The following is a 22912-nucleotide window of genomic DNA, read 5'->3' as shown; positions in this document are numbered from 1 at the left end:
CCCTCCCCAGGGCTCTCTCAGAACCTGGCTGAGGATCCTCAGCTCCATTAATTTCTGTCCCAGCCCCTGAGCTCTGTAAAAAAGCTCCTCCCAAAACAGCTCACTTGCTCCCCTGGGAAGGAGACCATCTGAGGCTTCATGACCCAATTCCTCTTCTCTTTACAGCAGCAGCAGTTACAGAAAACTGACTGGTAACTGCTACCATCAGATGTACTAAGATTACAGACTTGAGCTGAGATGGAAGTTGGGCTGACTTGAGTCTCCTAAATTTCAGAGGAAAATTCTGAATGACTCAAGTTTAACTAAATCATAGAGAAACATGAAATCAGTAGATGTTTATGTTACAAGGCACATGACTCTTCTGTGCATGTGTTCACAGAAGATAAACAGAAAGAAGCACTCAAGTCCTAATATGATCCTGAGACAGGTAAGAGTGCAGCTAAGCTTTCAGTCCTCAAAACAACAGCAAGTTAAATTCATTCATAAACAGTTAATGCTCTCCAGATTTTGCACAATAGCCTATAAAAGGAGCTTAGAAGTCCCCAGAAAAGAAGCAACAAAGGGGGATTGAGACCCAAATTCTTTTCATCCCACACAGCTGTAATTAAATCCTTGACTGGAAACCTATTCCATCCTTCTAGTGAGGTTGGCCTCCTGCACTTAGGGGAATGGAAGATCTACTTGTCCACAGAAAGACAGGGAGACAAAGAGTGAGAATACACAAAAGAAAGCCAGTGCTAATGACACCAAAGCTATTTAAGCAGAGGGGAGAAGAAAGGAGTCCTGGTTCTGCAACTGCTTACGCATTTTCCATTTATGAATAATTTGGTAACATGTACAAACAATGTTAGGTTCTTAAGCAGCTTCAGCAGAAGAGAGGGGAAAAGGCTTTCCATTACATATAGCTCCATACTGTCTAATGCATCAGAGCTTATTGTGCCCTCCCGGGGCTTGTGTCATTTTTTATCTGTTTATCTGCTATCTCTTTCATAATATATTCTGCTTCCAGAAATAGTAAAAGAGCAAGATTCTAATAGAGAGCATAGTGGGCTGTGGAGAAAGAGTTGGAAGATGGCATAGCATGCACCTGCGTCACGTTCACATGTGCTAAAACTAAAACACAGCTGGTCGGTTTAATTTTAGGCCTACTAGCCTTGGCAACATCCCTTTTATCTTCAATGCCTAATTATAAAGCCCTAAGTGCCAATACTGTTAACTACTTCAGCACTGAATGCTGTTCTTTCCCTACATCCATGAAATGCATCCAGTAGACTGGCCTTACTTGGCACAGTATTCTAATTCTCCACTCTTTGAGTACATAATGCCTAAACATCTATTTCTTCATTACCAGATAAAGAATCTAAACTGTCATAAGTCTTTTTAATTGAGTTCAATGCAACTCAGACCTGAGAAAGACACAGAAAATGATGGGACATATATGAAATAAAAAGAATTAAAACGTGAACAGTCATTTCTAGTAATTCCACCTATAATTAACATGCAGTAAAAAAACATTAATGTGGTGATTGGCTTGCTTAGCCTTTTTCACATAGCTCTTTAAAGTGATTTTGTTATTTATTCTCCTTCCATCAGACAATGCACCAAAATCTCCAAAACCACAGCAGACTTTGCAAACACAGAAAAAAATATTTTTGCAGAAACTTCAATTACTATTTTCTCAGGATAGTGAGGAAAGATGTCAAGATCACAAAAGCACTAGGATCACTTCTAAAACCTCACTGACAAAGGTTTTATTTCATTTTACCTTATAATCTAGAAAAAGTAGTTTTGTAAATATACTTTTCTAAAAAAAAAAAAAGGAGAATCCCAAAAGAAACTTCTGTCTAAAATTCTTAAGTTCTGAAGGTCTCGTTCACAGGAGGCTACCAGTCCTGTAGGTTTTAGTATTAGCTGAACAGGCTTAGTATTACTATCTCCATGAACCGGTTCTAAAGACATAAATTACTTTATTCTATTTCAAAGAAGTTTCTCATAAACATCCTCAAAACCAACTCATTTTCTTTCAAAACTTCTCTTACAACTCTGTTACCCCTCTGCATATAGGACGGAACACTACCTATGAGGCCCACCAGTAATTATACTGCCAGTAATTTCCTTGTCTGTTTCTGCCAGTCTGTTTATATGCATCTTTCGGACTTTGTTTCATAGTTTAAAAGCTAATGGCTTGTGGCAGGGACAAATATGCTCTGTTAATACTATAAACTGTACATTAACACTCATAAAAATGCAAGGGAGAAATGGTAAAAATTAATGAGAATGTTAGGTGATAAAATCTTTCTCTATCCTGGCAACAAGGTGAAAGAATCAATTCAATGCCATTGTGTCTGCATAAAGAAAAAAATTAGGAAGAAACTTACAAAATCTGGTCAGTAATTGCCTGATGCCATTAATTTAATTTATTTTTCCCATAAATCTACATGAAGGAGACATGTAGACAATCATCTGAAGACAGGAACTTTAACAGGAATGTGTTTGGAAGCCACTCTCTCAGCAATTGCCCTTTCTTTGCATGAAATTCATTTTACCCACTGAAGTCGAACTCAATTACAGTACATTCAGTTTCCCAAAATCCCAGTGCTTCACTGATTTTTCAGCTACAACAGAATAAATACCCACACTTCAGTGAAGAGCATACTCAACTGGCTTTATAGAGGAGGGTGGGTCTACTGTGTCATCATCAGCACTAGAACCAAATCCTGCCTCTCCTGATTTTATTTTTCAACTTCAGTTCACAGTTCAAACTTTATCTTTGACAGTTAAAGCTTCAGTGAACCCTTTGCTGATGAAAAAGAATCTCAGCGGGTTCCACCAGTGAGTTCTGAAAGGGGTCCTCAGGTTTTCTTAAGACTCAGAATGGCATCTTTGCAAACATTTTTCATCCTTGTACATCACTTCTGACTATAAGGCAGACTGAGCAAAAATAAACAGCTGCTTGTTACAAGCACAGTTTCATCATGCTAATATGAGCTGAAACTACTAAGCAGTCTTCTTTATATTTTCAAGGCACACATGAAAAAGATTACATGTCAAAAAACCAAAAAGTCTTGAAATTTATATATTTCTTTTCTGTGGTAAAAACTAAAGTCACCTACTGAACCATCAACATGACAAACCCTTGAGAGGAGATTGGGTGCTCTCATTTTCATAGAGCCAGGGGACTTTGAAGAAATTTTTTACATTAGTGGGGTTCAGACACTAAGGAAAAAATGGAACAATGGAACAATACAGAGGTACTAAAATGAAAATTAGTTCAGTTGGTAGCGGGACATTATAATGAATCTTAGATTAATATCTGAAGGATGATTGATTTGGATATCTAAGAAAGTGGAAGCTTTAACTGACCCTTTTCCTGCCACTGAAGAAGTTTCAATATGATATTAAACCCTCTTTCCCTCTATGTAGCGGTATGTTCACACTGCAGCTCAGTGAGGACATGAAAGCTGAAGTTTCACCATGCAGTCTCAGTCAAATTAGGAACTCCCTTCTGCTGACAGGGGGAAATCCTACTTCCCTTACCCGTATCTTTCTCCCACTTTTTGATGCTTTTTCTGCCAGTTACTTGGGACAGAGTAACTCTGGAACCTGAATCACTAAGGATGCAAGTTCATTAAAACAAACAAATATATATTTAAATAATCTTATTTTTATTATTGTTACATACTATTAAATACAGGTTTTACATATTACTGGTTCATGAACTGCATCAGATCACTTTGCAATCTCCTGTAAGCAGGGAATATGGAAGGGAACTGTGTAGCTGGAAGTAGGGGAGGGGGAAAGGGGCTTAAAAAATAGGAAGGAGGGAAAGAGGGAGACCTCAACACAAGCTGTAAATTCAGTCCGGCTGTAACATGAATCTGCTCCTTAAGGAAATACCTCTCCTCTAGCTGCAAAATTTTCATTATAGGAGCTTTGTATCTTTGGTCCATCATCTCACTGGAAAACTTTACTGAAGCTGGCTACCAAGTCTGGAAGTTATTCAGAAAAGAAAACCTGAAGGACACAGTGTAGCCACATGACCTCATTTTCTTTAGAAAATGTTCTTATGAAATACAGTTACGCAGGAGACTGAAGCATGAGCTAGTTCATATGTAGAACCAACACTGAACTGATTAAAATGGCTTATTCAAAGATGAGAATAATCAATACAGGTGGAGAGGCAGCAAGGATACCTGCAGGGTACTCCTCTGTCAAACACAGTTAATGAAAGACCAATCTGAAAATGCAGGGAACAAATTACATAGAAAGAGAAGGAATTATGTTTAACACTGTGTTATGTTCTAGATCATGTTTCATCACTTTACTGCCATCTTCTAGAGTAAAAGATTGAAGTAAGCAATGGAATTCCACCAGTCTAACACCATGAAGTAAGATGAGGAATGAGAACAAATGTATGTACAGAATTACAATATTTCTGCCATAATTAAAGAGTTACTGCCTGGTTGTTTTGGGGTTTTTTTTTGAAATGAGAACAATGTAATTAAATGTTTTGAAAATTTGTCATCACCTTTCAGTCGTAGTTGTTATTTATGAACAAATCAAGCATTTCAATTGTAGTTTACCATCACAATTTAATGGAACTGCAGTGAAATATTACAATGGTATTTTGTAATGAAGAATGTACAAAGAGTAATTATAAGTGACACACTATGCTAATATCTATTGTCTGAGAAAAAGAAAGGGTTTACTCTGAAATTCAGATATTCAACCACTTATTTTTGTGCATCTAGGAAACAAGAATTTTGTCTTTTTAGTTAAAAAGCATACTGTTCTGTATAATGAAATACTTAAAGAGTATAAATTACTATATATCTTAATATTCCTCCATGCTACTCTGATTTGTCTCTAACAAACATATATCTGAAAATTACTTACCTTGAAGTAGAGCTGCAATTTGGAGTGACTGCTGAGATGGATGTTCTTTAAGAATATCTAAAACTGTTCTACCCAAACTGTCCTTTATGTTGGTATCAATTCCTGAAAAAGAAAATGATCTGTGGTGGAATTTTTAACCCCAAGTACTTCTGTTTATAAATGTGGTATCAGACTCAATTATCTGGCAAATTGAATGCAAGCAGTTTTACAACTGTAGCAGATTAACAGCTGTGTTATAGTTGAAGTACAGAATCCATTTCTGTTTAAATCTTGAGTAGCCTAAAATTCACATGCTGACATGGATTGTTTTTATGTTTCTCCAACTCGTGTGGATATGCAATAAGCTTCTTAAACCAAACTTGGGATTATTTCAACAGACTGTTCCTAAGAAACAGCCATGCTGAAAATAATATTTTATAAAATCAGGAAATTCTCTGAATGCTTTTCCTACTTTCCTGGATTCTGATTCTCCCCAAACTGCTCTGATCCATTGGGGACTTTCTAGTCCACAGTACCAGTATGTGTTTTGGGAGCAATACTGAAAAAGTTATTAACCTTAAAAGTTTTGTACTTCATGGCAACATGTTTGAAATTCATGCTCTCAGTAGACTGAAACACCCATATATAGTATAAGGGCTCTGTGAGCAGCCAGAGCATTTTCTCACAGACTGTTAAGACTGTTGACAAATTAACTGTTTGCTCAAACTGTGAGCATAACCATAAGTTTGAGGCTTATTCTGGATCGGTCTCAGAGAACCTGTTGTACATGTTACTGCATGACTCTCCACCTTTGTCTTGTAAGAGCTACTTTGGAAATGGTAGAAGACAAGATGGTTTTTAATTTAGATATACTTTCATAAAAAGCAAGGGCATGGAAGGTCCTAACAAACAGAGTAAGATTCTTCTTGGGATGCTGAATAAAGGAAATCAGAGGAAACAGGATTTATAAAGACATTCTGGAAGCATGGGAGGATTTCTCTACTCACCAGAAAAGGCTGCAGTTCTTGTCATTTCCTGACCTGATGGAGAGTTTCCTAATTTGTTTTGTGAGAAAGAGATATTTGTTTTCTCACTGAAAATAAAGCCAAAATATTGCTGGGCTAATTAGCAGTGGCAGCTGATTTTCAGAGGCCAGACAGACAAACTTACACCTTTTCTTTGTAGTAGCTACTTATAACATCTTCTGAGTCTTTTTTGAAGTAGAACTAGAGAAAAGGGGACTGTTAGATAAAGGCAGAAGGTGGAGAGTGTTGCAGAAGTGCAAAGCATTTGGGGTTGAAGGAGTTCACATTGAAGATTCTACTCCACTGTCTTGTACAATTGTACTCTGGCAGAGGCTATAATGTGTACTAATTTATAAGAGATATTCTTTATCTGTGGTTGAAGGGCTTTCTATGTTTGTGTGATGTTCTCAAGTACTTCCTCTTTTAGGTGAATTAATATAAAAAGGCCCTGCCTTTTGAGAGCAGGGGAAGACCCCTTTCTGCCTCCTCCTTATTCATCCAAACAGGAAAGTACCTTGGAAGGAGCTTTTTTTCTGAAAAGATATCAGGTATGCACTAGCTGAGATTCATATGAGGAGCTGTGAGCAGGACATACCTTCTTTTGAAATATGTAACCCCACAAGCACTGATAATAAACATCAGTGAGATCCTTCAGTGTAACAGATGTTCATGTATCTCGGAGAAGTAATTTCTAGATATTTTCATTCTCATTGGTCTTCTCATTTAGTTTAGATGAGTAATTTACCTGCAATAATTCTGAAACTCTTATTACGTAGTTACATGGTTTTGTTGGGACTCTGTATCCCTATTCTCCTGTTCTTTCAGGACAAATGAAATTCTTGGAGACACAGTGCGTTGCCCTTTCTTCACAGGCACTCAGTTTATCCAGGAAATGAAGGAGCAAGCAGGGTGGTGTATTTCTTAGGAACAGCTAAGTGAAGGAAATAAATGTGAACATGAATCTTCTGACCTCTAGATCAAAGAATATTCTTGGCTGTCTTTCAGAGTGAAAAAATTTTATGTAGCCATTTTGTTCTTAGAATACATTTATTCTCAGAATACAGTGGCATACACTGAGTCATATATGGAATTTCTGAGTGTTAGTGAAAACATTCCTTTTGTTCTCTATGTATCGTAATTTCTTATTCTAAAAGCACAATTTTAAGGAGAGATATATGTGATTAGATTTGCAAAGGCTGAGAAAGATAACAGTAATTTGTACAACCAAAACATGAGGAGGCATACATCACATTAGGAATATTAAGGGTGTTTGTTCAGTGTTTCCTGTAAGTCAGATTTACCTGTTTCAAGCAAAATGCGTACTACTTCCACTTTTCCAAATAGGGCAGCTTCATGTAGTGCGCTGCCTTTTTCTGTCTAGAAAAAAAGAGACATTTAAAATGCAAATTAAAATACCAATTAATACTTTTGAAAATAATACATTTAGAAAATAAGTATTTATTTTTCCCCTCTATTTTATCTACACATAAAAACCATTGAATGGTCAAGAACAAATGCTACAATATTTTTTTTATTATTATTATTATTATTAGTATTATTAGTATTATTAGTATTATTATTCAAGATAACAACATAAATGCTGTCAGTTCTACTATAAAAATTAATAACTATATAAGAAAATGTAGTAGGGATGTAATACAACTCCCAGTTAACAAGCCTTCATTTGGGTAAAATTTCTAAGCTCCTATTATAGTCGGTGAAAATCTAGTCAATACCATCAGTGGAACATAGCTGTTCAGCATACAGCCAGTTTACATGTGGACACCTACACTTAGGTGTTTTAATCTGAAGCTGGATCACACCCTAGAAGGTCAATTCAGTTACACAGTGAGAGACACCCTAGAATATCCTACCTGGCCTCCAGCTGATGTTCCAGCTGAAGCTCACTCACATTTGATCTACATCACATCTGCATCCATACAGCTGTCTTGGATACCCTAAGGCACCTCCAACAGCATTAGATGACTATGTTTAGATCATTTAAATTCTACCTTAGATGTCTGTGAACCTTATATTGCAGATTTCTGAGACACAAAATTCTTTGTGAATAGACTTTTACTTACATAAAATTTACAGTACTGAAAAACAAACTACCTCTCCTAACAAGCTACTTTTCTTAGTATGTTATACTGCTGACTGTTACTGAAAAATCTGAACAGAACCCCTTTCTATACAATAGCATTAGCACTACTAGATCTCACTAAATCTATAGCTTATCTTTTGTTTTGATAGTAAATTGTATTTTGAGTGGTTTTTATTTGTGGAAAATGTTAAAGATATAACTGCTCGATGTTGTCTTTCCTATATTTTATCCAAATGCACCACTGTCATGCTTGCATTGTGAAAAGATTTTAAAGACACACAAAAAAACCACCTCTGAAATAAAACAGTGATTCATTATTAGTTGTATCAGAATGCACCAATGTTACAGCAATGCAATGACAGGATATTTAAAAGTAACCAGAGATCCTGAAATGGGATGTGAGCACACAATGTGTATGCATGTCCTACCAATTGAGCCTGAAAACTCTTTATTATGTCCATAGTAGGAACACTCACTTTTTATCTTTCTTCATACTTAGCACATGGACGTATAAAGTAGAGCATGCTCAATGTGATTTACATCTAGCACATCAGGTATACTAACAGTATAATGGAGAGGAGAAGGAAGTAAGAGAACATACATATGAAATATGTATCTTAAAGCCATTTCTAATCTTAATTTTCAGAAGCAATCCAGATGAACGTTCACAGACTTATTCTGAACAAGAAGACTAAATGTTCAGGTTTACTTAGAGATGGTTTCAGAGCCCTTTACTCAAACAATATCTACAGTTTTCCAGTAACTGCAACTGACTTTAACACTGGATAACTCCGCAATGACATAGTGCAACCACAAAAGGTATGTGCAGAGCTTAACGTGTAGCTCAGAAATTTCTGGGAATGAAAGCAGTTCTCAGAAAAGTCACTGATAACTATGGGTCTGATTACTTGAAAAAGGCTTGACATAGCAATCTTGAAAAAGACTTTGACACAGCCTATTATCCTATTTGGTATTTTGTGGATATGGCATTTCTTTGGATTGGTCACTTACTGACATAAATAAACCTCAGACTATTGGGTTGACCTGGTGCTATTAACATAGAGTTCCCTGTCATCAAGGATGTGAAGTACAGCTTTGACTCCCAAAGTAACTTTGCACCAGCAATGTGTCCTTGCAGCAGAAAAGGTAATGGTATCCTGGGCTGCACTATGAGTGTTGCCAGCAGGTGGAGGGAGGTGACCTTCCCTTCTATTCACCACTGGTGAGGCCACACCTGGAGTACTCTGCTCAGTTCTGGACTCCCCAGTACAAGATAGATACAGAGCTACTGGGGAGAGTCGCTAAGATTGAGAGACTGGAGCATCTCTCTTATGAGGAAAAGCTGAGAGAGCTGGGTTTAGACAAGAGAAGGCTCACAGAGAATCCCATCAATGTGTACAAATATCTGAAGGGACACTGCAAAGATGACTGAGCCAGGATCAGTGGGGTCCAGTAACAGCAGAGGTAATGGGAAAACCTAAAAGACAGGAGGTTCTGTTTGAACATAAGGAAACATTTTTTGCTGTGCAGGTGAATAAGCCCTTGTACAGGTTGCCCAGGAAGGTTGTAGAGTCTCAATCCTTGGAGATATTCACCAGTTCCAGGTGACTCTGCTTGAACAGGGGGGTTGGACCAGATGATGTCCAAAGTTCCTTTCCAACCTCAACCATTCTGTGATTCTGCCAGGGATAATAATTAGTGATGTATACAGCAACAATGAAATCCACAGAGGTTCAAATGTTATAGGAGGCCTGAGCATTAAATTTTAGTCCTGTTGAGGATCAACTACAGAGATGGGAACCAACTGCACTTTGACTAAAAGTGTAGAGATAATTCTGTATTAATATTAATGAAAAACATTTTTTAAGGAAAAAATGGACATACTTCAGTGACAACAGCTATCTAGAATCCATTTCTGTGGTGTGATCTGAGACTGAGAAAGATTAATGTTCCAGCTTGCTGAATCAACAGCTTTCAGGATCAGACTCCTCAGTTAAGGGGTGGAAAAGATCCTGATGTGATAATTATCAGAACTGGCAGCAGTCAGTTTCTATATTGATCAATAGAAAATTCCCCACTGGAGGAAAGGCAAGTAATATTTTCCTTGATGAAAGTATACATCTCATAAGAAATGGAATGAAAACTAACATGAGAAGAGGAAATTTCCTGTAGATGTCTAAGGCACACAAATAATTCTGTAACAAGGAACCAAAGCTCTGCTATGCATAAAGGGAGTAGAGAAACTTAAGCCACCTACATATATAATTCATAGTGTTGGGAGAGGAATCCAAAACCAAATGCCTTTTTTTTTCATTTTATACTTTCTTGCTTCTTGGTCTACTCTACCGTGATATTTCCTGTCATATCTGAACATGATCCTGAAGTGCTTTACAGGCATTCAGCACTGCCCTCAATTCTGAGGCAGTCTTTGCTTTAAAACTCAAGCTATCAGGCAATACTACTGAATGCCATATCCCAGAAATGAGATATATATATTACAGTCTGTTTGAAAGAAGAATTTGAAAGGCACACCATATAAGCAGTAGAATAATCTGTCTACTATGTAGGTGATTTTCTGAGCAAGAGGGGATATGTTACCATGAAACTGAACTAAAATCACTCTGGGAATATGAAGGTTGAAAGCACACTTGTAAAATGTAGATGCGTAATCCTGCATGAGATGTCACAAAGAAGAATGCTGACGTAAATCTTAAAAGCCCTAGGCAGGATTTCATGGTAATAGTGAATAACTAATGAGTGAATCAGATCCCTTGACCCCAAAACTGTCCAGAAGGTGGAAATGTCCTTGTCAGAGAAAGTTCAGTTACCAAACTCCATTGTAACACAGGGAAAGTCCTGAGCCTCAGGATGAACAGGGCCAAAAGAAACTCCGAGGACTGGCTGACTAGATATATATCTCTGTGCAAACTAACATGTGGCCTACTACATGAAGATAGAAATAACATTGAGGTTTTTTTCTGGTGCAATAGGGCATGTTACACAAATAAGAAGTATTAGAAAATGTAGTTGCAAATTATTTTTATGTATTATTTAAGATGTGCTAGAGGGTTTTGGTAGATCTTTTTCACTTATAATGCTGTACTTATGTGCTAATATACTCTTGTTGCCTATACTACAGCAAGAAAACTTAAGATTTATAGACAATATTCACTGCTTTACTACCTGAAGCTTTCATTACCTTGGATCATATTTTCCTGGCAAAGTGAACACCACCTTTATATTTGGAAATTCTTCCACAGTGATAATGCAAAAAATGCTGGTATTTTTTAATGAACACAATGATCTAAAGTCTGCATCAACAGATTATATATTGATGCTCTGTAATAAGTTTTCTGTATATGAAATAAAGAACTATAGCACAAATTGTGCTAAGCATAGAATAAAACAGTCTGTGCCCCAGGTAGCTTACAGCTAGATACAGGTAAAATGTCGCAGCTGGACACACAAAGCAAGCAAAGATAGAAGGACATTGTCAGTAGGAACGCCAGGATACACAAATCAACTTGGTGTACAATTTGCAGGCCCACATAAAAGCATTGAGTTTTATTAATCAGAGATTTTTTTAAACTATGTAAATATGCAAGAGCTTGTAATTAGGTTGCTTGTCTACTCCTTATTCATAGGCAGTTTACTAAATTTTTGATATGGATTTCATACATAATCTATAGGAGAGAATGGTAGCTTTGCAAATTGATTCACGGAATATCCTCCGTACATTGTAACAGCAAAAAGGAAGGAGCATAGCTCTTTGCAGAACTACAGTTCTAAGCAATGGAAATTGCCATCATTACTAGAACAGACACAAAGGCAAACAGGGATAGATCAAAGTTGGATAAGCAGAAGGGGCCAAGTTTTTAAGGTATTTACAATTATAAAATTACTGTTTACATGAAACACACTGAACTGTGCAGTATCTTATTTTACTGAGGGCCCAAAATCTATCACTCACCCAAAACCTGTGTATTTTTCATATGTTTCAATTTAAATGAAAACTTCAAAGCATAAAGAGATGAAGCAGATTTGTATTGCCCACTTCTAAATAATTTCAGATTGAAGGATATTGGATAGACCTGGGAAATGAATAAAATGTGTGATTAATTCAATCAAAAATGAAATGCTATCTATTATTAGTCCAAATATTTGCTATGATTAAAAGTGCTCAGGGAGTACAGAAGAGAAAGGTAACACAGCTAAAGTAAACTTCCCATTTAAACAAATCAATATTTGCAATTACAGAATGATAGCAGATAGGCTACTTCTATAATTTTCCCTCAACATTGAGAGCTCTTTACTGATGATAAGCTGAATCTATTTAATATGTATGGATGTGTACAATTTTATTTACCACATGGGATTATACTTTTGTTCTTTCCCAATCAGTGGTGCAGAGTAATTTAATTAATATTAAAAGAGCTGAGTTCAGTTTTAAGTAACAGGCTGCTCTGCTCAGTTTAATAAGCTGCCAGTAATCATCAGCAAGGAATTTTTCAGAGGTTATAGAAGTAATAAGTTAACAATATGTACAGAGCCAACTTGCCAATATGTTAAGATGCTGAATGAAAAGGAACATATTGATGTATACCCATGAGAAAATAAATAAATGGTATTTCCTTATGGCAAGTAGGACAAACACAGAAGAAACAAGATTACCCAGTAGAATAGAATAGAATAGAATAGAATAGAATAGAATAGAATAGAATAGAATAGAATAGAATAGAATAGAATAGAATAGAATAGAATAGAATCGAATCGAATCTGCCTAAGAATAACTAAGAAAAATAAGAACATAAATTACTTTAAACAAATTAGAATTTTTTTTAAAGTCTTAGAATTTTAGTGTAGATGGCAAACAGATCACGATTACTAAAAGGATCTCTCATTTCTTAAAAGAAGATTGCACAAAATTTTCATCCACTATGTTTTTTAAAGACCAGCAAAAAACTTTTGGTATAACTATAGATAGAAATGGCTTAGGAGAACTCACAGTAGTGCTAAAATTATCTAGATTACATAAGAGAAAGAACACATTTCATAAAAGCCTTGTGTAATATTTAACCCTCATGTAACCATCAGTTTGTAAGTTGCCATGACAGAGCCTATTCTTCTTCAATTATTCTGTTTCTTAGGCATCAATTCAGGCATCAGTTTCTGACTTTTTCCTCATTGATTTGCTAGAGATAGAAGAGAAATTATACATTCAGAAACGTATTTGAGGGTTCCGTTATGGGTTACTTTAGCATTAAACTTTTCTAAATTACTGAAGATGTAGTAATAGTAAAGGACAGCTGAAACAAAAGAGCTGCTTGTATTAACCTTTGTAAGTTTATAATTTTCTAGTAAAGAAAATCAAAATCAAATTAAATTGGAAGAATAATGGTAGGCAAATACACAAGTAGGCAAACCACATTAAAAAGTGTTTTCGTTTGAAATACTTTGAGGCAAGTAACAATGCTAATTCAAAAGATACTAGAGCTAATAAAAGTAGCAAAACAATTTTACCACATTTTCACTTTGAAGACATTTAAGAATATCCATTTTTAATCTTAAAATGTTAATATTTTATGTTTTGCTTTATGTTTTTTTAAATTTATCTTTTCTTTCGCATTTCACATTCTCTTCCGCAAAAGTTGAAAAACATGACCTTGATGTAAAAATCCAGAAATAACAAAAGTGCATGGAATCCTGGTGCAATCTTTCCACATAAAAGGAAATTATATGTGCAAAGGTGTTTTATTAAATGCACCTAAAATGGTCATAAAACTTAGTCAAAGTTCACAAGATTTATTAAATCACCTATTGGTAAACAATGCCTGGATGTGACTCTAAAATGTAATTGTATTTGTCTGGTTGGTTTGTCTGAAAATAGACATAAAGCGGAAACAACCTTAATTCAAGGCATATTATATATACCCAGACAAAAGGAAGGCTACTTTAAACTCAAATACAGTGCTGTAAATCAAATCAAGATAAATCGTAAGACTTAGGCAAGATTTCACACATAACAGAATCAGGTCCTCTGTAGTTAAAACGCTTAGACACTTTCCACTACAAAAAACTGAACATAACATTTACTGCTGCTATACTTTGTATCTGTTCCTATCTATGCCTTTTAAATTTAAAATTACCCCTTTTACACCATTATAATTTACTGTGCATAGAACCAGATGCACCAAACACCTAACAGGTTAGAGTCAGTAGCTGCAAGAGTGTATTGCTACAGAATTTTCTTTTAGATTTATACAAGTGTTTAGAAAAGCAGAAAATGAAAATTGTTATTAGTAATTTTGGGATTAGAATGGGGTAGCCCTGGGAAGATGAGTTCTCAGTCAAGCACTGTTTCAGATTGCTATGACCATTAAGGGCCATAGATTTAACAAGTCAGTTTAGCATCATTAAAGCCAATCTTGTCAAAAAAAAAAACCCAAACACCTATGTAGTTGGGTTGATATGATCTGCGTATTTATGTGTCTCAGGACAACATTAAAATATACACTCAGCTTTGAAGACACATTATCTTTCTTCAGTTATCCCTTTGAACACATCATTTGGGTCATAAAAAATTTGTATTACATATCACATTACGGCACTTCTAACAAAGTAAATGCAAGTGTATTTTAAAAGAACAAGTGTAAGAAGTTGTTTCATTTGAACCATATTCTAAAGGAAAATAAGGAAAGAAAGGGAAAAGGGAGGAAAGGAAGAAGGGAAGAAAGAAATTACACACTAACTTGGCAGCTGACATCCATTCCAGCCTCCAGAAGCACCTGTACAACAGCTTTGTGGCCATTACGTGCAGCAAGATGCAAAGGAGTGTGTTTTCTCGTATTACAGTTCATCAGGTTTGGATACGCTTTGATGATCATTTTTACAACACGCAGACGTCCATAAAGTGCTGCCAGATCCAGAGGTGTTTCTAGTTTGTTGTTCCTTATTGTAGGGTCTGTTAGCTCTTCTAACAGAACAGCAACTACTTCTGAATGACCATATTGAGCTGCACAATGCAGTGCTGTTTCATTTTCATTGTTCTGTTAAAACAAAACAAAAGTTTCAGAAATTTATGTTTAATCTCACAATAGCTTGGCTTCTATAAATTGCCTCCATGAAATCACTACACAGGCAGGGTTTGCAACATAATGTATGGTGATTGTGTTAAATACTTCAGAAATACTCCACTGAATTTTTTCTAATAATACATTTATACTGCAGCTTTGTGGCTCTCAAGCAGACTAAGTCCCTGTGTGTTCACATGGTCCCCATCCATTTTTAACAACATGCCCCCAAATCCCTTGTTGCTCATGATAAGCCAAAATCTGTAACCCTTGAACCAACTGTCCCTGAAATCACAGTTGAGTCCTTCTCTTGGAAATACTCTGACACTTGTCTCTTCGTAACAAAAAATGTATCAGGCACAAGGCTAGTTTCATATATCACTATAAAAGTTACTATCAGACAACAATCAAAGCTTGCAAAATAGCAACTGTAGGTATTAGAAAAACTTAGCATATCATGTAAGAATCTAGTCTTCTCAGGGCTTCAGGGAGATGTACGTGTGTGTTTTAAGGCACAGAAGTATTTGTGTGCTGTGGATTGAGTAATTTTTTGTTTTATAAAGCAATGCCCCTCAAGTCTTTTCCCAAACACTATTTAATAATCTTAACAATAAATAAATATTGAGAATAAGCAGTATCTTTTAACTGTCTCTTCCAGTTCTGGCTGTATACTTGCAAACCCAAACAGACTTCAGGCAGAGAGGAAAAAAAAATCAGAGCTCTCTGAATTCTGTATGCCAACTATATTATTAATATATTTTACCTAGTCTCTATGAAGGCTTAAAATGGGCTAGACACTATAAATTTTAAAACTATCTACACTGAATGCATCTTCTGATATATGATTTATAAAATGTGACAGTTTTGAAAATGTTGTAAAAGTAGAAAGCCAGTAAGCTAATGTGTCATATACAAAAATAAAAAATTAATGCAAATTAAGAAAAGATACTAGAGAAGGGTGGCAATATAATTAAAAAAAAAAAAAAGAGAAGAGATAAATCTGAACACATAGACTGTATTTCTCAAGGAAATAACCGAACAAAGTTCTGGGGACAGAGAACTGAAAATAGAAAAAGAGATTTGTCTTTTGAAAGACAGAAAGGGTGAGAGAATCAGAGAAATAAGGCTTTGGCCTCTTACTCAGAAGTTAGCTAGGATAAGAAAATCCGTGTTGCACAGTAATATCTAGAAAGGGAGAAAGGGAGAAAACTTTTTTTTTTCTTTTTGGTAACAGTGTTTCTAATTCTATAATCAAGAACTTCATTATCAGGTTTATGGTTTTAACAACATTGCTGTTAATTTTCATCTCATCTTGTCATTTAAAATGATTCAGATGAACTTGAGAGACAGAAGAGACAGATCATTCAGATAATTTAATGTTGCAGATAAACTTTTCAGGTTTTCAGGTCACACACAAGATCCCAGAGACTGGAATATGTTTCCTGCTAAACTGCCAGACAGAAGCTGGAGAAGAGCCAGGTGGAAAGTGAGAAATTTCCATTGGTAGACATGCCTTGATGACTAATAAGTATTTGAATCATTGTAAATTATTCAGACCACTACGTATACAATGATCGATCAACTACCCATGATATGCTTTTTGTGCTCTAGCGACTTCTAACATATCCTCTATACAGGACAGGGCAAAGAAATTTTTTTTTCCGTACAGTGCTACACACAAATCACAAGAATAGTTTATTAGAATTTATTTTTAGATTTTCAGTATGTCATGGACAGAACTGCATAGATGAACAGGCAATTGCAGTCTAAATTTGTGCACAATTACTAGAATTAAGTATGAAAATCAGAAAATTGCACATAAAATGGCCAATTATGGTAATCTGTGCCTACAGTTACTGTATTTACTTATCCAGTGGAAATAGTTACACAAAGAAATAAGATGTATAACTACAGCAACATCAAAATACACGTTTACTATACAATTGTCAAACAGATATATCTATCTATACAACATCTGCTTATGTTTGATTTGCTTTCAAGCATTCCTGGATATCATATAAAGTATCTGGAATCTTGTGCCAATTGTCTAATATTGTAGTTTAAAAGTATTCTGATTAAATTTTCAAAGAGTCATAAAATTTAAATTTGCTATGGCCTTTTTCTCAAAATGTGGTGACTGGCAAAATTTCAGCCACAGATATAGACATATAGATACCAACCAGTCCAAATCACTGCTGCTGTGCAAAAAAATGAAATTTGCTCCCTCAAAATAAAGAATATCTAGCTGAATTTTCATGCAAGGGCATATTTACAGAAAAGTATATTTTAAAACAGCATGATACATAAAAACATATTTAAATCTGAACAAAATATTATTTTTAAATGAACATTGTTCATTAAATGTTAACATTAAATTATATTCAATTAAACACTGAACATTAAAGCTACATTTCAGTTAGTAACAAATCAAACTGATACAAAATTTAAAAGAACTAGGTATCACTGAAATAAAATATAAGAATCCAACCTGGACAAACATGATAAATTATCTATACATATGCAGTCAGAACAGGCATTGTATATATTGCGTTATCAGAGCTGAGAGGCATTACCTAATTAAAACATAATAATACAACATCCTTCCCTGTTTAAAATGTAAATTAATCAATACAGGTATAAAATACAGAATGATTTTTAATTTTCAAAGAAAGAATTAAAACTTGTTTAAAAGCCCTCTAAATTTATCCACTTTGACAATTTAGTACTACTTACATAAAATAAATCACCTTGGAAGTAGGAGGTTTTACTGAGGAGAGAGGACAGAGGATTTTTTAAGTAGGTTTTGACAGAGTCTGCCATCTTCAAATTTAGGAAAGAAGGGAATGCCTACCAGATAGACACAGTTGGTTCAGCATTCCCAGAGAGATCCCTAACATGAAGGAGGCTATAACAGTGTATTTCCTGGACTGGAAGGAACAATATCTTCCTCTTCTCACCCTTCATGGAAAGATGGACATGGATGTCTCAGTCAGTATTATGAACTTCATCCTTAAGACATTTGTTTATAGAAGACATACAGTAAGAATAAAGAAAACCCTCAACATATGATGATATTTTAAGAGCTGAAGTTATGTCATTTCCTTGGTCCCAAAAATGCTGTTACTTCTGACTTGTCCTTTGTGCAGACAAAGCTAACCCAGGTGTAACTCTATTGATTTTAAGGTACCATTAGTCCTCATATCTCTAAAATCACCTATTGCTTTGAAGAAATATTTGAAAGACATTCTTGAAGAAATTGATAATTTAGTACTACTGCCTACCTTTTCAGTTCCAAAGGCAAACAGTTTTTTCTCGAGTACAGAGAGTTTATGCACTAACATTCATTGCAGTGAGCAGTTAACCTGCTATGAAAACACAAATGTCTGCCTGCAAGTCACCACTGAGTAATTAGATCTCCAAATCTGACATGCAAGGTCTAAATAACCCATCTAGTGCTGAAGAAAAAGACTAGAATCCTTTTAGAAATTTCAGACACTTTGTTACGTTAGAAACTACAAAACAGACCCTAAGACTGAATGAGTCAAGAAACATGTAGGAATCAGAACCAAGACATACAAAATATAAGATTAAAAGAGAAGAGTAGACCAATAGTATGTGAATAAAAGAATAAAAGTCCCTAATATTCATTATTAATAATATTTTAACCAAGTATTCATATGGTTAAATGGACCTCTTTCAGAATAAAGAAGGCATCTTAGGATTCAGCTTTTAATGTTTTGTAATCTTCTTTGTTACTTGTTACATGGGTCTCTTCATGAGCATGGTCCTGACATTTCCTAGCCTTTCTCTGAATCTGTTCCACATACAGCCAGAACTCAGACTTCTGTTGCTGCAAACTGAACTGTGCCTTCACAGCATTGCATCTGGTCAGCAGTGCAGGTTGTACTAAGAACATATTGCCACCACAAAATGCAGAACTTATCTTAAGGTCTATTGATTAGAGGCTAGATTACCAAATATGTTATAGAAACAAGTATTGTAGCTTGGCAGTCTGATAGTCAAGAGGTATAGGAGATATCAAGAGAATAAATGGCTCTCATGTAGGTCCTTGTGAAGCCACTGTTAAACAGTGGGTATATTTAGGACTTCTACTACATAATTGTGTAGTCCTTTATATTTGCCAAACAAATTTTAAAGCTCATAAATTCCATGCAAGTACTGTACAAGCCATGATGTCTCAAGTAGTGATTTTACAGACCTTTCCAAATATTGCTAAACTCCTTTATTATCTAAGCATTTTGATGATGAACTTGAAAAGGGAGACTTCCTAAATCACTAAGCCATTTCTTTGTCACAAAATCCCAAAGTCAAGTAAGGGATAAAGAGCTTTTTTATTAAATGTTTTGTGCTATCGCCTCAGTTATGAAACAGAATTTATGTTTGAAAAAGTCTATATACTCAAGAACAGTCAACTATAGAGGAAAAAAAACAGAATAAGGCTTTAATGATTAAAGAATTAAATAGAGAAAAAATAAAGGAACAATATACCTATGACAGAGAAAGGAATGATCTCAGGATGATCTGACTTCATCTATTAAAACAGGAAGACAGTTTCCTGAGAAGTTCCACTGATTTAAGTTAATCATTCTGAAAAAAAATAAGTTTGCCTGATTGATTCAGCAAGTAGCATGTCACCATATTTAATTACAGCGGGAATTAAAGTGCTTTTCTGGATGTCTAGGGCAAAGACTGAACAATATTACAACAGAAACACAGCCAAGAATACAGAGAGCTCTTGGGAACAACACTGTGACTTTATTGTCCATTCTTTTTGAGGAAGGAAATGGGTTTTTACACAGTACACAGTTTTTGTTTTTCACATCCTTTGTGTGGAAAAATAACTAATGACATCCTTCTTATCACACATCATCAATTAACCTGTCTAATTTAAAAGTCATGAAAGAAATAAAAAGCCCATAAATTTCCTTATCAAGTATTCTCTTAGACACAAAACCAAGCATTATAATTTAGGCATCCCTCATATTTCCAGATGTATTTTCAAAACTTATTTAAAAATCGAAACATTTAAGGCAAGACTAAATATTTTCCTTTTTAATTCTGCTACAACTGTAATTGTACACAGATTAAAAATTATTCATAACTTTGCTTACATTAAAAAATCTAGAAACCTGAGAGTTCAAACCTATTAGGTATTTTACAGAAGCTCTATATTGTATCACTGGATGTGTTTCTCTAACTTTGTTGGATTTTTTTAAGACCTACCATTCCTGATTGAATTTTTTTTTTCTTTCATGAGGTCTTGTCCTGTCACAAATTAATATTCCACCAATGCCTAAAGCTGTTTGCCAAAAGTCTAGGAATATTTTTTGGCATCCGGACCCCTGATGATTTTTAACACAGAAATGATAATGGGTTTAACAGTAATTTTGAAAGAGGACTGCATTTGCACAAATGTATCTAACCAACATTAATGAGACCAAACAAATATAAAAAGGGGTTTGGAAAGATATGATGCTTTTCAGTGGAACCTGAATGAAATTCTGAAAGTGGCTCCAAAAGTTATCCATTGTAGTATGAATGCTAATATTATATAGTTAATAATACCATAAAATTTGGCGATGTGCAGAATCAAAAATGAACACAGAAAGTTTAGTGCATGGGCAATTGCCAATGAAAGCAAGTCATGTAATCAATCAAGTCAGAAGTTTCAGTTTATCAAACTATTTTAAGAGATACAAGTAGTTTACAATTATTTGCAACAGAAATGTGAAACTAAAAGTATTTTACTTAAACTAGAAATATCAGTTGTAGGAGGAGAAATACTCATAAACAGCATAGTTGGACAGTTCCTTCTCCCTGTTACACTATTATGTTTCTTCGTGTTTCTCTTTATATCTACAACAATTGATAGAGGTACTGAAATTCTTCACTGCATCCTATCCTGCTCCATTTCTATTTTTTTCCTTCTGAGCGCATTTTAAGCCTCTGTATTCTAATCCCTAACGAACTTTACAGTAATGGCTGATGTTCCCCTAGGGTCTGTACTGGGACCAATACTATATAATATGATCATCAATGACATAGATAGTGGGATGGAGTGCACTGTCAGCAAGTCTGCGGTGACACCAAGTTCAGCGGGAAGGGATGGGCCACCCAGAAGGACCTTGACAAGCTTGAGAGGTGGGCCTATGTGAACCTCATGAAGTTCAACAAGGCCAAGTGCAAGGTCCTGCATGTGGGTCAGTGCAATCCCCAATATCAGTACAGACTCAGTAATGAAATAATTAGGAGTATCCCTACAGAAAAGGACTTGGGGATACTGGTGGATGAAAAATTGGACATGAGCTGGCAATGTGCACTTGCAGCCCAGAAAGTCAATCCTTTCCTGGGCTGTATAAAAAGAATCATGGCCAACAGGTTGAGGGAGGTGATTCTCGCCCCCTACTCTGCTCTTGTGAGACCCCAGCTGGAGTACTGCATCCAGTTTCAGGACCCCCAGCACAACAAAGACATGGGACCTGTTAGACCGGGTTCAGAGGAGGGCCACAAAAATAGTCAGAGGCCTGGAACACCTCTCCTATGAAGAGAGACTGAGAAAGTTGGTGGTGTTCACACTGGAGAAAAAAGGCTCCAGGAAGACCTTATTGCAGCATTTCAATATATAAAGTAGGCTTGTAAAGAAAGATGGAGAAACACTTTTTATCAGGGCCTGTAGTGATAGGACAAGCGTCAACAGTTTTAAACTGAAAGAGGGCAGATTTATATCAGATATAAGGAAGTCATTTTTTATGATGAGGGTAGAGACACTCTGGAACAGGACACCCAGAGAAGCTGTGGATGACCCATCACTGGAAGTGTTCAAGGTCAGGTTGGACAGGACTTTGAGCAACCTGATCTAGTGAAAGATGTCCCTTGCAGGGGGGTTGGACTAGATGATCTTTGAAGATCCCTTCTGACTCAAACATTTCTACGATACTATGATGCTATGAACATATTCTAATGAATATCTTTACCATATAAGAACAATATGATGACTAAAAGATGCCATAATTTAGAGAATACTTGGATTTATATAGTAATATTTTTTCAAAAGGACTATTTTAAAAAAAGTTATTTGGAAAAATTCTGCTGCAAATTACTGAGTGTGAATCAAAATCAAATCTACTGATTTCCCACTGAAATTCACCTTTACTTATGAGGAAACAAAATTTAAAAATAATTCTGTAATTTGATTCACTACTTCGAATAAACGTTTTCTTCAAATTTATTGCTGAAATTAGCTCAAATCAAAAGGATTGCTTCTGCACATTTTTTTTTCTTCTAAAAAGAGTATAATAAGAGTTGCAACGGAAATTCTGAAATTCATCCACATAGTCTCTAATTTAAGGGGAAGGGGAGCATCAAATGCAAAACATGAAAATTTCTGGGTTTGGTGGCTACTTTGGAACTGAATTGTACTTCTGGAAGTCCCTGAGGTGTCACTGAGAGAAGCATAGAATGTCTGTGCTTGATTTTGATGATTTGGGGAAGTCAGTAAAAGTTAGATGTCAGATATTTCCATATTATGAATGCATCTTGAATTATTTTCCTTCACAATTCAAAAGTGTCAAATTGCATTAAGGAAATGTGAGTGATTTTTATGACAATTACAATTTGATGCACAGGCAAATTCCACAGTACATTAAATAGACAAATGTAAGGAAAAATATGTGCTATGTGCATAAAGAACAGGCAGAATCACAAAACAGAAAACATCACCAAGATATTTCAGCAGTGTTCACATTTTTTCTGTAAATTTTTCACTATTCATACTCTCTCTCTCTCTCTCTATATATATATATATATATATATTTTGG

At 35.4% G+C, this 22912-nt stretch overlaps 1 protein-coding gene across 6 annotated transcripts in view; it reads right to left on the bottom strand.

The window, feature by feature from the left end:
- The window catches only part of ANKS1B (ankyrin repeat and sterile alpha motif domain containing 1B), a 455171-nt gene that overhangs the window by 374677 nt on the left and 57582 nt on the right, over window positions 1-22912 (bottom strand). For all 6 annotated transcript variants that reach the window (XM_026865589.1, XM_026865597.1, XM_026865606.1 and 3 more), the window contains exons 4-6: window positions 14754-15050; window positions 7202-7277; window positions 4897-4998 (exon numbers count right to left, since the gene is read on the bottom strand). In XM_026865589.1, the coding sequence (XP_026721390.1) occupies window positions 4897-4998; window positions 7202-7277; window positions 14754-15050 (475 nt within the window). The remainder of the gene's footprint in view (window positions 1-4896; window positions 4999-7201; window positions 7278-14753; window positions 15051-22912) is intronic.

Source organism: Athene cunicularia, assembly GCF_003259725.1.
Source record: "Athene cunicularia isolate RWA chromosome 1 unlocalized genomic scaffold, athCun1 chr1_part2, whole genome shotgun sequence".
NCBI lineage: Eukaryota > Metazoa > Chordata > Aves > Strigiformes > Strigidae > Athene > Athene cunicularia.
This window is presented reverse-complemented; position numbering and strand designations above follow the sequence as displayed.